The sequence below is a fragment of the Accipiter gentilis genome, chromosome 1, assembly GCF_929443795.1.
Source record: "Accipiter gentilis chromosome 1, bAccGen1.1, whole genome shotgun sequence".
Taxonomy (NCBI): domain Eukaryota; kingdom Metazoa; phylum Chordata; class Aves; order Accipitriformes; family Accipitridae; genus Astur; species Astur gentilis.
In genome coordinates this window covers 23,880,983-23,897,159 of record NC_064880.1, presented here as the reverse complement: position 1 = coordinate 23,897,159, position 16,177 = coordinate 23,880,983, and the positions used below count along the sequence as shown (strand labels likewise).

The 16,177-nt window shown below is 41.6% G+C and overlaps 1 protein-coding gene across 2 annotated transcripts in view; it reads left to right on the top strand.

Annotated features, from left to right (window-relative positions):
* The window catches only part of SATB2 (SATB homeobox 2), a 135,649-nt gene that overhangs the window by 23,454 nt on the left and 96,018 nt on the right, over window positions 1–16,177 (top strand). For both annotated transcript variants that reach the window (XM_049800752.1, XM_049800763.1), the window contains exon 3: window positions 496–672. In XM_049800752.1, the coding sequence (XP_049656709.1) occupies window positions 496–672 (177 nt within the window). The remainder of the gene's footprint in view (window positions 1–495; window positions 673–16,177) is intronic.

The following is a 16,177-nucleotide window of genomic DNA, read 5'->3' as shown; positions in this document are numbered from 1 at the left end:
TGGTCTGAAAATGTGCAAATAAGCCTATCCTAGCCAAGAACTGCGTATGAGACTAGCCTCTGCTGATTGCTCCATACGTTCACTGTGTGGAGAGAAGCAGAAGCAGCATTTGTGTGTCAGGTTTTTGTATGGCTGAATGTGAAGAAGCTCTGACCTGAAAGAATAGGGACATTCATAGAACTGTAGAAAACTTCTGCAATGTTGAAAAGGTCTTATTAGGAAATCTTGTTCATCCTCATGCTGACTGTGATTCTGTTCCTGAATTGTATTCTCTGGAGCTTTTAGTGTGGTTTTTAAATGAGTCAAGTGATGAGACTTCAGTATTTCCCTTGGAAAGAAAACAAAAGCTATCCCACAGGGAAGAAAGGCAGATTTCCACTTAAGATGAGCCTTCTAGGAGGTGTTTTAATTTACAGCTTTAATCAGAGATGTATGACACACTTCTTGTTCCTCTCTTATTGATGCTTTGTTGTTTTGGTTCTTTTTTTCATCTAGGTTTGATGATTCCAGTCTTTTGTGTGGTGGAACAGTCGGACGCCTCTCTTGAATACGATAATCGAGAAGAGCATGCTGAGTTCGTTCTGGTTCGCAAAGATGTGCTCTTTAGCCAGCTGGTGGAGACAGCGCTCCTGGCTCTGGGGTATTCCCACAGTTCTGCAGCTCAGGCACAAGGTATTCAATAAAGTTCTTTTCCCCCTTCTCTTTACTGGCAGAAGACAGCACCTGAGGTTGTTTGATATAAGGAAAAAGCAAGAAAATCGCTGGCAAATCTTGGAGGTGGTTATATCAGTTGTGTTGATTGCTTAATGTTAAACTAGGTGTACAACAGGGCCTGCCTTGTTAGCCTGCCTAGAAAGCATTAGCTGGATCTTGCTGAAGTGTGAAATATGGTGATAATGATCAGCCAGCATATTCATGACACATTTGTTCTGTACCATGAAGCAGGTTGCTGCTTTGAGGAAGTCAGCACAGAAGAGCTGGATAGAACCTCTAGGTGTACAGCTAGATGGTATCTAGTATTCCTCTTTGTATCAGGGCCGTTTTGAACAGCATATTATAGTCTTTCATTTTTAAAATCATACATTGCATATAATGGTTATATATATACATGCTCTCCTTATGGCCAATAGTTGTAGTGCTAAACGTGCAGGCTGATTTCTCTTTTTTCACTTACCTACTATATTGCTGCAAAGCCCTTTGTAAAGCTCTACAGTCCCTTCGACTTAGAGAAGATTCTCCAGTAGCAGCAAAATCTTAAAATAAACAAAGCTTTCCTCTCTCTACCCATAACATCAGCTTGAGAAAAACAAACCTAAAATCCTCATCTCGAGGGAGATGGGCAGGAGGTGGCAGGTTGGGAAAAATCTTTCCAGAATGAACTTTGCATTTCAAGAGGCTTTTTAATACTGAACAGGTTATTTCAGTGCTTATTCTTTTGGACAAGAAGCCTGTGAGCTTCAGTTTCGTCTCCATGTCACCAACAAAATCTGTGCACTTTTAGAGTAGGTTAATAGAAGCTTTGCTTGGGGATTTGGATTTTATAACTGTTGGGTTTAGTTATTTTGTATAGCTAGGTATCTGAACGTGTGAACAGAGGGAGCAGCAGTGATGTTGAATCCACGAGTTCCAGGCAGTGGTTAATAGCACAGGCTCCTTGTACAAACTTCTTTCCAAGCAGAGTGATAATGATTCATTTCCTCTGTCAGCCTCTGCTCTGTGAGAGAGGCTCAGATTCTTTATACAGGCAGAGCTCATGCACATGTGTTTACACAATATGGTAATAAAAGCTCTGCGAGAAGGTAGTTGTTTTGTTTTTTAATATGAAACATTTCGTGTCATTTTAGGGACACTTTTTTTCTGAATGTAAAAGGTCAACGTATCCCACTGTTTCCATCCTGGTAAACCAGCTTCCTGTTTGACAGCACTATCCATCTCAGTTAACACAGTTGCTCAACGGGTTGCGAGCTAACATGTGGAACACACTGCATTAGGTGGCCAAGATTTGATTCTTGGCACTTACGAAGGGAAATGGGCTTTGCAAGAAACCTGCTCCAAGGAGGCATGCCATTCAGTGCAGTGATCCACACTGGCTGAGCATCTCACTTGGGGGAACCTTGCTTTTGCAGCATCTCTCTGATGCGAGAATAGCAAGGAGGGAGACAGATTGACTCACGAAGGAAATTAGTCACTGTGCAGGGAGGAAACGGCCACTGTGTTTTTGAACTACAGGCTTTGACAATGAGCAGGTTCAGATACTAATTTGTTGCTTGATGTGTTGCTCAAATAACTCATCTAGAAATTAAAAGTTGACTCTCTAGTTGTTGTAATTAGCCTAAAAGAAAAGACTTTGCCATTTTTGTCTTTAAGGCAGCAATTACCTTCCACTAGAAAACATCAGATTATATAATACTTAGGAACAACAGAAAATACCTTAAAGATCCATCAGGTAGCAATTCTCTCACTTTATTTACGTTCACACTGAAGGACCAGTTCTCCAAAGTCTTTTATACATCCTGAACAAATACTGCAGGTCATACTGATTTTAAGATAGGAAGCTGAAGTATGCAGCATGTTCTGTAGTATGTTGCTTCTGTACTAGCTGTCTGCAAGCTGAGATTAGGTACTGGCAGAGACAGAGTGCTAATAGATCTCTCGGATTGTTTAGTTTAATGAGAAAATTTATAGAATATTGGGCTATAATCTGTCAACTGGGGTTGACAGAAGCTTGCTGCTAAATTGTTGATAGAAGGATTTATTTGGGAGCACAATTTTCTGATATTAAAAAGCGGAAAAACAATAAAGCTATTTGCCTTACTTATTCCGGTTGTAGGAAAAGTCTGCTTCTGTTCTGGTGCTTGGGATTGATTTCATTTAGCAATATACATTGATAAACAGTCACTTAGTTCTTCTTTATGCTTTATGATCAGCTGAATTACAAGATCTGCATGAGAAGTTGAAGATCCTCAGGTGCATTTTTCAAAATGGTAAAGCTTTGAGCAACATGCTGTGCAGAACACTGACATGAGTAGGTTTCCCCATGTCCTCCAGGGACAAAAGCAAATGTGAGCTCGTCAAAGCTTTTGTATTGTAAAGGCTGTCTGAGCCGTAACATAGCATGTAGTAATTGTCACCTTTTGAGTTGGGAAGGTGTTTCATTTCGCCCCCCTCTTGTTTTTGGGTCACTGAAAGGAGTAGCAATGTTCCCTTCATCTTGTGGGAAGCATCTTGCCTTTGCCTGTTCCTTTTAGAACAGGGTCTCCAGTGGCAGATAAAAGAGCTAGTTGTGGGGGAAAAGAAGAGTTGTGGCAGCAGAGAGCATTGCTATGCGATTTCACACCGCCTTCGCTGCGGCTCGCCGTGGCACTTCCACAAACCTGCTGAGGCTCGAGCAGGCTGTGTGCGCCTCGTGTGTAGGGCCCTGCCTCACACTTGCCAGCTGTATGGCAGCGTGGCAGAGTCTGGGTGCCAGAAAGGAAACGTGGCACGGAGGGGTAGGTGGTGCGTTGCCTCCCCGAGGGGTCTGCGCGCCCAAAAAGGGGCCCTGCCGCAGGGCTGAGCAGCCTAGAGCTGCAGAGCTCCCCGAGGAGGTGGCGCTGCACCCGAGCACGTGAGCTGTACCTTGCGTGCACAGCTGCCGTCTGGCCTGGAGCCTCACGTACCGGCTTGTGGTCACTCGGTCACTTGGCTTATCACGGCTAATTCTTAGTCCTGGTCATTAGGTAGATTGAGAAGCCTTAGCGTAAATAATCTTGAAACAAATATGTGTCAGGAGGTATACATGAAGGTGGCCCCGTGCCTCACTGGAAGAAGCTCTTTATTCCCACACGGTTTGGGCAGGACACATTTATTCCACAAACAGCTGGTTGTGAACATTTTTTGTCGATGGTGGCGAGAGCAGAGACTTTTCCAGCGAGTACTGCCCTTGTGAAACTTCCCTTTTCTGACAGGAGCTGTGAAAAGTCTTCTGGAACAGCATGGGAATTCGTTAACAGCTTGGCACTGGGGTGTGAAAGTTGGTGGTGTGAATGGCAACAAAGGTTTAATAAACATTTATGTATTTTTCTTTCATCACTTGAGTTTACACCTGACACTAGGGAACCTGCTTCATGTGCCTTCCAGAGAGGAAAAGAGCCATGCTTTAAAGGGGCACCTGTTCTATGTGTACTTTAATAACATTTACATGCCATGATACGTTTTTTTGTTTGTTTGGGTGGGTGGGGTGTTCTAACTGGGCTTTGCAAGAGAAGGGAACTGCTATATACATACAGTATACAATGCTGAGTGCTGGGACCAAAGTAGTATGAAAGTAGCTGCGGTCTGGAGTATCCTGTGTGCAGTTCTGCAGCTTTGGGACCTGCTGTGAAAGCTGGTTCCCTCCTCAGTGTGGGGTAGAGGAAGAGCAGTGCTAGTTTGATGCTTTTAGCAAGTTCTACTTTCTGAGAGTACATATGGAAAAGAAAATAGTGTGATTTATTGTGGATATATGTATATATGTTTTTTTCTTTTGACCAGTTCCTTGTTAGCTGTTGTGAGTGTATATGCAGAACTGGTGCATGTTGTCTGCAAAAGCTTGCGAAACGGAATGGGCCATTGAAACGGAGTTTGCCTTCTCTTCCCAGGTGCTTCTGCTAGGTGTGTTGGCAGGGCAGTGTGGAGTGCCTGCCCTGACTGCTGTCTGTGGGCTTGGGTTAGTTGCTGTGTGTGGTCACCACAAGGAAAGGGGTCTACAGAGGAGTGAAATGGCGCTGAGATGCCAAATGGAGCAGAAGGAGAGGTGAGAAAACAGTGGAGGGAAGTTAACCCAGAGCAAGAGAAACAATAGATCATTCCCATCCCTGTCACTGTAGAGATTGCCAAACCCTGGTTCTTAAGCAATGTGTTGCCATGAGCGCAGCCGCTGCAAGAGGCAGTGCCTTGTATTAATGCCTTGGAGGCACCTCTTCATACAGTCTGGTTTCTTCTAGTGGTGCTGAGTGAAGAGTGGGAAGCCTTGTGGCTGCAGATTGCTTGGGGTGGCTGGTCAGAGTGGAAGGCTGGAAGGAGATGCTGGCAGTGGTCAGTGGGGAAGCAGCAGGACAAGAAGGAGAAACAGAAAAGGTTTAAGTATCTTGCCTTGCTATGTGGAGTTGCAGTAGCTGGGCATGGAGGAGAGTGATGCTCTGTGGGGATCGTGATTTAGTGAGCTGAGGTCAGACAGCATTGGCCCTGTCAGACTTGCATGACTGGAGTGGGGAAGATGAGAATTTTGCTGCTGCTAGGCAGTGCCTGGCCAGAGTAGTTGACGGGGTACCTCTGCCCTAATGTCATGACACCCAGAGGTGTATCTCAGAACCAAGTGTCCTTCTCCAGCTGCCTTGCCTGCGAGGCTCTGATGTTGCCTGCAGCCACGAGAAGTTGTGAGACAGGCTTGGCTTGGCTTTGGTGCTTCTGCAGAGCACTGCGCTCTGGAGCACGAGTGGAGCTGTCGTTGCAGCGAGCTGCAGCAAGAGAGAAAGGTGGCTTTCCCGACTGCATAGCAAGGAAACCAAGGCACAGACATATACGTGAGGGCTCTCCCCTGGATCGATCCACAGCACACGTGGCTGGGGCAGGAAGGAACCCAGACTGCAAGTGTGTTCATTTCCCTCGAGGGTCTAAATACGTGAGCTCAGCCCTGCTCTCTGCTGTTTATTGGAAGCCTCTTGCACTTGCAGCCTGCATTCAAGTAGTATTTCAAAGCAAAGGCTGGATCTGTTTGATAAGGTGACGTTTAGCGAATCAGTCCAAACCCCAGGCTGCTGTGTGTGAGAATGTGGCAGCCTGAATGCTGGGCTCCTTCACTCTTAGCCAGAGTGAGACCAGTATGACCGTCTTCCGACTTAACAGGATTATAACCACATGTACAAATATTTGAAGGGTGTAGATACTGATGAAGGAATGGATTTGCCTAAGCTGGTCCAAGAAGGTAGGGCTCTGGGGCAATTGGAAGGACCTGAGTGGATGAACAGTAGGGAAAGATCCTGTAAAATTTTCCCATCTCTGCTGTCTCCAGGTCCACAGTAGCTTCCAATTGAGTGTCAGGTAAAGGCAGAACATACCAGCTGGGGGCTGTATTGAACATGCACAAACTGGTTTTATGTTTCTGTATCAAGAAAGGTACAGTAAAAGTGTGGTGAAACCCTGCTAAACTGTGCTTGATGTATACAGCTAAGTTTGCTGCAGCTGGGAAGACCAGATATGCTATTTTTAACACAAGTGCAAGGTAGCAGTATGGGGAAAATGAGAGGAAACCTGGGTTCAGGTTTCTCCTGTGAATAATGTGCAATAAATTACAAGGGTGCTATAATCTGGGATCTTCTGACTCCTCAGCCAAGTGCCCAGTGTCATTTTTATGTCTGAGCTGTGGCTCCCTGTCCATGTGATGAAAGACCTTCTAGTCAGTATTATTCTGGCTTTAATGAATAGGGGAGACACTAGTGATATAATGACTTAAATAACAAGGCATTACAGCGATCAACAGACTAAACGTTGGGTCATTTTCTGGCTCTATCACCATTTGCTGCTACTTTTTTCCGTTTATACAGAGATGGCATGGTGGTCTCACCTAACAGAGTTGTCAGTCTGTGTAGAGTTGCTCTATTTCTCTCAGCTCAAGCTCTTTTGCTACAGAGTATGATCACCCTGCTAAACCAATGCATCTTAAAACAAAACAAAACAAAACCCACTCCAAAACAAACAAAAGAAACCAACCCAGCCCTCTTTGAAGCTCTTTTCAGCAGTTCCATCTTACTCCATCTATAATTAATGGCTCCTTACTTTTAGTAATCCCCTTTGCCCCCCTTGCTTCTACTGGGGACACTTTTTGTGGGTAAGCTCTTCTTTCTTCTCTCCAGTTTTGCAGCTGAAATTGTAAAAGGCCCAAATAAAATAATTTAACAGTAATATGTGTGAAGGGTACGATGGTACGATGTCACATGGACACCTTGCGGTAAACTCTGACATGCAATTTCATGACAGCTTGTCTGGAATCGCTAAGCAGACTGGTTTTCTTGCAGTGATACTCAGCCATCCAGATCAAAGTTATCCTTGTAAAAGCTGCTCCTTCTTGAATTGTACATTGCTTGAGTTGTATTCTTTGTCTTTCTCCCTGTCGTTTGAAGAAAGTGGGCTGAGTACTACTCAAATATTTATTTCCCTCCCTGTATACAGATATTTACCAGCAAATCACTGTTTTGTCTATTCTACAAAACTTCATGACAACTGTAAGTGAAACTCAATTACAGGAACCATGAGAGAAAGTCAGAATTTAAGGAGAATATTGAAAACCTCTTCCTTCTTTGTTTTTTTTGATAGGCATTTCCGTGCATAATGGACACAGGGTTTGAAAGACACTGTTGTTCAAGGTTCAGCATTTCATGCCATTTCAATTAAAGCCCCAGAGTTCTCTTTAAACGTTGCTTGGAACTCTTAAGAAATCTTACGTAAAAAATAAAAGAAGAGGTAGAGGTTGAAGCTGCTTATGTTTGTAGGGTTTACTAAAATTAGTGTGGGCTTTCTTTTGTGGGAAATGTGACACAGAAAGAAATGTTAGGATGTCATATTCATATATATAAAAATATATTTTATGTTTTATTTTGTTTTATATATATAAACAAATATATTTATAGTTTAATCTAGAATATAAGTACACGCATATATTTTATACATATACACACATACAACTGTGTATTTATATAAAAGTATAATACGTATATGGAAACAAAAGATCAAAATCCAGTTAATAAAGCAACCTTTCAGGTTACTTGTCACCCTCATTCTCCATCTGTAGTGTTATTTTAAGTAACCTCTTTATCCCAACAGCATGAATTCTAGTGAATACTTGATTTTTTTAATAAGTTCACCATGGAAGTTCTTAACTTCTAACCAGCAGTCGGGAAGTGTCTCTGCTTTTCTTCCCTGCCACCCCCCCATGCTGGTGTGTATAGAAATTGCCACGTGGTATTGGCTTTCTGATCCCAATATATTATTTACAGGATTCTTGTGATGGAACAAAACCTCTGCAAATAATAGTCTATTTTTCTAGATGGCAAACATCTGGGTAGTATAAGTAAATGGGTAATTTATTAGTGTTTGAACAGCTTAGAGGAGGGTAACCAAAGGTAGCCGCGAACAGCTCAGCACTTCTGTCTCATTTGCCGTTTGTGACCGAGCACAGCACCGCTCGTAAGCAGGCGTGGAGGGAGCGGAGCGGACAGAGCAGGCTTCAGCTGCCCCAGCGAAACGCCCCTTCTTCCTTCCCTGTGTGTCTCTGAGACTTCGCATACCTGCGATGGGAGTTTGAGGCCAAGCGTTTTGAAATGCATCGTGTGTTAGTGACGGCTCCAGAGGCTCTGGTGGACTTGTTGCAGTGGCGTGTGTCATTTGCTTGTTCCACGGTCATAGTGCATCAAACTCAGACTGTGCTATGGGTAGATACCATTAAACCTTTTGTTTCTCTCTCTCCCTCTTTGTTTCTGAGAAGTATTGCTAAGGCCGTAACAGCAAATCTGTGCTTCTGTTTGGTGCAGGCTGTATTCTTTAGTGCTTTCCATTCGCTTTACATTGCAGGCCATGTGCAAAAAGATAACGCTGCAGGACAGAAGTTTCTTCAGGCTTTGCACTCTTCAAGGGAAGCTTTTCATGGATTCTGCCGGTTTTATAAACCAATGAGGAACTGCTGGGGAAATTGAGCCACAGGCTTTTTTGTGTCACGGCAACCCTTATATACCCTTATAGTAGTTTGGGGTAAAATAAAAATCAAGTTCACTCCAAAAGGCCTGTGTGTACTCAATTAAAAACTTAGACCAGCGCATAATAAATTCTGATTTTTCTTGGCCCCCTTCCCAACCTCTCAGCTAAGACCACAAGCCCATGAACCACTGGTATTTTTGAGGAAAATTAGGAAATGGTCTTTATGAATTTTAATTTTAAATAAAATTTTGTTGTCTTTTTCTTGCATGAATTTGATAATGAAACAGTGCTGTATTTAAAAATGGGAATAAATTAGGTTAGACTAGGTCTTCCTCTGTCCAGAAAAGGAAAATGAGGTGCAGTTAGCAGCCTGTTAAGTAACAAGTTAAATGTTTAAACATTCGGTAGTATGAGGAGAGCAAAGCCTGGTGGTGGTTAACATGTTAGGGTAGCTTTTTTTTTTTCCTTATTTTTTTTTCCTTTTTTAGACATTCTTGTCTGCTGAGACTTATTTTTTTTTCAGTCCCTGCTCTAGGTAAAGGAAGCAGTATTTTAACCCTGTGGCACGAGGGATGCTTTTCGCTCCAGCTGCAGGTTTCCTTGCCCCATCTGCCTTCCCCACAGGGGCACAAAGCTAAGCTCTCCTCCAGCCGCTTCTTTCATTAACCTAGCAGAGGCAGGGCTCAACCCCCAGATTGGCTTCTGCTTATTGGGAAGCATCTCCCAACTTTTAGGATCTCTGCTTTGCCTTGGGCGTAGGTTCCCCCATGCAGCATTTATAATGCGTATGCTGTTGGCGAGAAAGCAGAGTTTTTTCTGCTGGCTGGTCTGTCTGAAGTCCATTTATCATCAGTGCTCCAGTCTGGATCTCACTGCACCTGTGAAGGGGAATTGGTTTGAGCATGTGGAGAGCAACAGTGCTGGCTGCGCGGTCCCTTGCAGGCTCACGGTGTAAGGCAGTGCTTCTCAGTCCCCGTTAACCACATAGACAAGCTAAGCATGCGAACCGGTTTGTTTTGAAACTGAAGACGTGACAAAGCAGAGGGAGAAAACGTAAAGGGGATAAACGGAAAGTGTTTCCTGGTTACTAAAAAAACACAAAAAGAGAGAGGGCAAGCACGCTGACCCCTGTTCTGTGTCTGGTCGTCTCTTTAGGAAAGATCCTTCTGGCATTGACAGCAAAGGGTCAGTTCTAAGGGTTTCTCACCGCTGCGTGTGAGCATTGCAGAAGGGACCCGGTTTTAATCCTCCTGGCCCTTATTGGACTATAAATGAACCTGTCAATCAGCAGCTGTATTTGATGTCTGCATCTTTTCGTACCAGTTGAATTTTACAAGGGCAATCTGCCCTGCTGCATTGTTTGTCATTGGGGGTCTGCCGGAGATGAAATGGCTGCATTTACAGAATGGAAAAGGATGAGCAAAAGACCATGCTGTTAGTCACCTCCTTTTGCCTACTATCCTGCTTACGGGAAACTCACTCAGAGAGTACTGATGAAGGTTCAAATTCAAGCTGTGGCTGAGAGAAGTGGGGTGTATGTCTTCCTCCTGTCCACTGAGCTACTTGGTTATTCAGGGTGCATGTCTCTTCATCTCTGTACTGATGCAGGGCTTATGGAGAATTGCTCATACTGTGTCTTGCTTTTCGGCCAGTGAATACCTTTGATTTGTCCACACAACTAAAAAAACCCCTGTTTATACAGGTGTGATTGAAAGAAGGCATTACATCAAGTTGAATGAGATGAGGTTGGGGTATTTTTCACTGGGTATTTATGGGCAATTTTACTTTCAACTTTATTCCAACAGAAAAATAATTCTTCTAGGATGAAGTAGCTGTCAATTAAACAATAAAGCTATAGTAATCCTGGGATCTGGGGTCTGTATTTTATTCCATTTTCACTCCACAGTTTTGTCTGTGCAGCATCCTTGACTTCACCTGTCTGTTTCCACAGTTACAAATAAAGAGTTAAATTCAAACAAGCAAACTAGGAGGAGAATGCGTGTGCTAGTCAGGATTCTTAGCTAAATTGCTTTCATACTTTGTTTTTATAAGATATTTACTGCTTAGCCACATTTTGGCCTTTTTCCTTTTTCTAACAAAAATCATTATGTGGGGATAGCTGGTAGATGGTTCCTCCTTTCACAGTGACAACTCCGTGCTACAAATGTCCCTTGACATAGGGGACATAATTCATGGCAATTCGTCTGCCTTTCTGAGTAGGGTTTTTTTTCGACACCAGCTATAGAATCTATGAAATAGTCGGGGGGTGGGGGTGTGTGTGTGTTTATCTTATGTTGTAACTGAGGATGGACCAAATGCTTGAGGAAAAGAATGTATCAAATAATGAGCTGTAGATAATACTAAATAGTTTCAAGATCCTGGAAGGAGATGTTTAGGGAGAATTGTGCAGCAGTCAGCATAAGAAAATTGACGTTTTGTGAAGTGCTACTGTAGAATGTGTTTCAAACATCACTATTTATGTATCCATTTCTATAGATAGCATCAATTACATATTTTTAAATGTTGATGATGGGTCTAAAAACTACGTGCATTACAAACATAAAAGTTTCTTTTTCTGTGGCTTGAGTGTGGAGAACGAGTCTTTTTTTCCTTAATCTGAAAGCTGTATTTGTTTGCTTAAAAGAATGAAGAATGGTATTTTGTTGGTAATATTCACAAAGATTTATTAATATTTTATTGTGGAGCTTTTAAGTAGAGGGCTACACATACTAGTTCTTTTTTTTCCTGATAGCTCTACTACAAGAGCATAGCAACACTATGCATTTGCATTTTCTGATCACTAAAAATCCCCCCTACCATAAATGTGTATGTGAAATTGAGAACCTAATTAAAAGATTAACAGCATGTACAGTACTTTACCCAAAAGGCATGTGTTAATTTGTTAAAACACTAAAGATTTTTATGCTGTCTTTTTTGACGCTATCAAAATATTTTCAGTGGAACTGGTTGAACCTGGTCTCTTTATTATAAATTCTTCTGCAGAGTAAGATGACTTAATTTCATATCTAATTGCATAAGGAATTATAAATTATCTTTTCTAAGAGACCTATGACACTAAAATGCAGAATGAACAAATAAAACTGATTTGTTCTAGTACAAATGAAGATATATGGCAGTATTTTTATTACAGACACCATTTGTTTGGGTTGAGTGTCTGAATATTTTACAATAAGATACAAAGTGCTCTTTGTCGAGCAGTCGTTCTAGTAATGCATCTTAAGGTGTTTTACAACTAATTGCCATGAAACGAAGAAACCCAAATCAACAAAAAACAGCCCCACCCATAAAATAAAACCCTATGCAGAATGGGATAAATCTGTTCCAAAGGAAATATGTTTTATATGCATTCATAGAAGCAGCGGGATCTGCCTCTTGGATCAAATATGGAACTTTTCTTTTGTTCGCAAAGACCTGTTGATTTCAAAAGTGTGCTTTATCTCAGAAAAAGGTGACTTGCTGTATGTGAAATGGTAGTTTCCAACTAGGAATGATATGCCACGGTCTAGACTAGAGCACACAGGTGAAGGATTACAAGTCTGATTTCTAGTGGGGAAGCGCGGTTGGTGTATAGGACAGTGTACTACAGGTGGGCATTTCTCTGATGTAAAGGGAAATGTAGGTCCTGCCATGGCCCCTTTAGTGCCGTGTAACCCAAGGAGATGCTGTGGTGCTGCAGAATTAGGATTTCCTTCCCTCCTGGGGACTTCTGGAGGAATCCTGAACAAATCCCCCTTCCTTCCCCTAAAGCACAACCAGTAGGTATTCTTCAGAAACAACTGGGTATTTACCAGTACAAAGTGATATATTACTTTAAGAAGTGACTATTACCCTTGTAGAAGAATGTGGTAGTAACTGGCAATTATTAAAGATTTGTCTTTTGTAACTACCCTTGATGGAATTTTATTCTGTCATTGAAAGTTTAAAGTGGATTATAGTAAATTTACCATTTTGTACTGAACTGTGCCAGTGTTGGTGCCAAGGCTGTTTGAATGTTACTGAACGTCTATTTAACCAGATTAGATTAAACCCTATTACATTATTTAGTGCAAGTATATTGTTCATAAAGGAACAAATTAATATTCCACTGACCTTTTGAGGGTTGAATTAATAAATTTATCACAAGGATTAGTTTGGTATTGTATAATAGAGACGTTCTTTTATTTATTTTTGCCAGAATTACTTTTATTACAAAGTTTGCTGATATAAAGCTGCTTCTGTTAAGCTGATTGTTTTTCCCACATACTAAAAGACCTGTGCCAAATTGTCTAAATCCCAACGTATGTATGCATTTATGAACTTTTCTAGAAGGGGACCAAAAGGGCTGTATGGCACTTCATAAAGGCAAGTAGGAAAGAAATGTAATAATTTTTAGCTCGAGAGCTTCCATGGTCTGGTGTGAGTCATATGAGCCAAAAACTGCAACATTTATGATAAAATGTGGATTACACTTTTAAAAAACATTTATGCCTAATAATCCAAAGTGATTTCAGTAACAAAGTTAAGGAATATTTTTATTACCATAAAAACATGAGATTATTTTCCCTTACCTTCCTGTAGCTCTGTAGTAAAATTTCACTTTGCGAGGACTTTTTGTGGTTTACAATTTTGAGTGTGTCTGTACAGGAAAGCACGGAGGGAGAAAGCAAAAAAGAAGAGAGACAGCCAAGAGAGCAAGTGTTTCCATGCTGTTTGTAATAACAATGTCATGTCTCTGTGAGGGACAGCAGGGTGATTTTTGGTAGTGTAGTAAGCACCTGCACCATCTCACTGAGGTACAGCAACTCCCCTGTCCCACTCTTCTTCTTCTTCTTGTTGAAGTGAGGTTGGGACAGAGTTGCAGGTACGGCTATAGTACTGACGTGGCACTGTGGTGCCCCATGGTTGCAACGTGGGTTTTGTGGAAGGAGGGGCGGTTACAGAACAAAATTGCCATCAAACATTTTCAAGGCTTCTCCTGAATCCTTCCCTTTTTGATCTGTCTCTTGTGCATAAACTCTGGTTTTGCATGTAAATGCGAGGGAGATGGAGGAGTCTTAGCTGCAGATGGAAAAAAAAACCCCAGTGTCTTGATATTTTAAAAAATCCAGAATTAGAAGGAGATAAATTTATGTAGCCTTTGCACCATAATAATGTGGAAAGACCTGACACAAAGCCATAAGGCTTTTTTCACAGATTCAGTTGTCTGGAAATTGTGCAATGCTGTTTAAACGGAATGACTTTTAACAGATCGCAATAAATAATAAAAAAAAAAATAACCATGTTTTCACTAAGGATTACATGATGGCACTGCTAACTCCCATGCAATTAATAGACAGCATGTACTTTGTTTTCCTTTGAGTGCTTAGCATTTTGTCTAGATTTTATCTGGCCATGTATCCAGGAACTGGGTATGGATGCAAGCTGCTGTTAATTGAACTGTATTTAGGACTATTAAAACCATCCTATGTGTTGTACGGCAAGATGTGTATCTATATTTGCATTTGCAGCAATGTAGCTGTAGCATGCATATCCTGTAGTAGATAGGCAGCCCTTAGTCCACATATTTTTTAGATACAAAATGTAAGTGGTTTATGACAAAGTAACTTCTTACATGGACATAGCATTTGTCTTTTACAAAACCTGCAGTTATTTTCCTAGAGCAGTTGCAAGGTGCAGTTTGTAGCTTAACAGGAAGAAAGATGGGATGTTTTAATTTCGGTGTGGATTGTTGGCCCATTGAGTCAGGTTTTGAGTTGTAGCAACTTCTTTACAGAGGGAGGCTGGTCCTGGTTTTCCCTGGTCTCGTACATCTACTGAATGTCTTTTTACATCCAGCTAGTTGTGTGATGTAGTATTTAGGGGTAAGAAGATGCTGTATGATGCAAGGAGTGATGAGTTTAAATCTGGAAGCAAAAAAATTCCCTTATGTCTGTGCTTGCTTGCTTAAGTAATTTATATAACATGCTTTATAGAAAAAGGGCTATGTTTGTACAGAAGGAGGTGCCAGAATGCTAATAGAAGTATAGTAGCTCATCTGATGGGTGGGACAGACTTCTGCATGCTATTTGGAAACAAAATTAACCCTGTGTGGGAGTATAATAACTAGCATTGTTAATTCCTGACATTTTCTTTCGCATGCTTCTGGGGCTCTTAATGAGGGGAGCTTCAGCTTCTTTTTAAAAATTTAATTTGTAGAGGTAAAAAATAAGATCTTAAAGGATTCCATCAGAAGCTTGCGAGCATGATCCTGTCTTTGGCATGAGAACATGGAATAGAAAAGAATCCAAGCATTTTAATTTGCTGGGAACAAAAAGAAGCTGGTTGGTAACTTTGGGATATACAGTATTGCTCTCTGAAGCACATTACTTGCGGGTGTGCAGGCATGTGACAGTGTGATCGCACATGGGTCTGTGTTGGTTTCAAACATGCCTGGGGCCTCCTGTGGCCCTTTCATTATTTCTGAACCTTTGGCACTGAGTGTCAGTGGGGGATGTGTGGAGATGGGGAAACAAGAGAACTAGATATTAGAATTCAGTAGCAGATTTAAATTAAGCAGAAACCTCAGTATGTTATAAACTTGTAAGGCTATATATACACTATGGCATGTGGCTGGACCATAGTCATGCTCAGCAAACCACTGAATATTATAGGACAGTTCATATGTTTTCTAATTCTTCCAGAAAAAAGAGGATTTCAGTACTTGAGTAATATCTTGTTATTCCATTCCTACTATCGGCAGCTCAGCAATTTGAACTTGCAAAAATAGCAGATTAGAGATTTCCCTGAAACTACATGGACTATTTAGTGTCTTACTGATGTTCTGGCAGAACAGTGTAGGGATTGAGAAAAACTGGGGCTGAAAGTGACTTAAGGGAGCTAACGGAGTTTAGCGAAGGTTATGAAAAAGCAGCGCTTTCCATTAGATGTCCTATGAAGAGAGAGATGGGAAAGGACAAGGGATGCCAAAGCAGGAACTACACGCCATGAACATGGCTTTTGGAGCCAGGAGGAGTCTAGGCTGACGATTTCATTTGGGGCTTTGCTTCATTAGTAGGAAAAGTTAAGAACAGAATTGAAAAAGCTGGTAGTTAACGGAGATAATGTCCTGACCTCTTAAAACTTAAGTGTAAGGTGTGTATATCTCTGAGTCAAATATTCCTTGCAATGGTGGAAACTTAAATGCAGTGTTCTGGTACTACCGTGGTAAGGCCAAAAATTGAACTAGAAAGGTTTGTCTTGGTGTGAAGGCTGAGTGAAATGCAGAAGTTAAATGGGCATCCAGGTGTGTGACGTGGAGTCCAAAATCAGCACACACAATGCTGTTAGTGTTCATATAATTGTTGGTGCTGTAGCTTCAATAAGGGATTCTTTACAAGAAAATGAAGCCATTTTTTAGGATAAGAGCAGTGTAAATAAAGTCAAATGCTTCTGAAGTCAGTGGAGTTTTTGATTTCCACTGATGCAATTG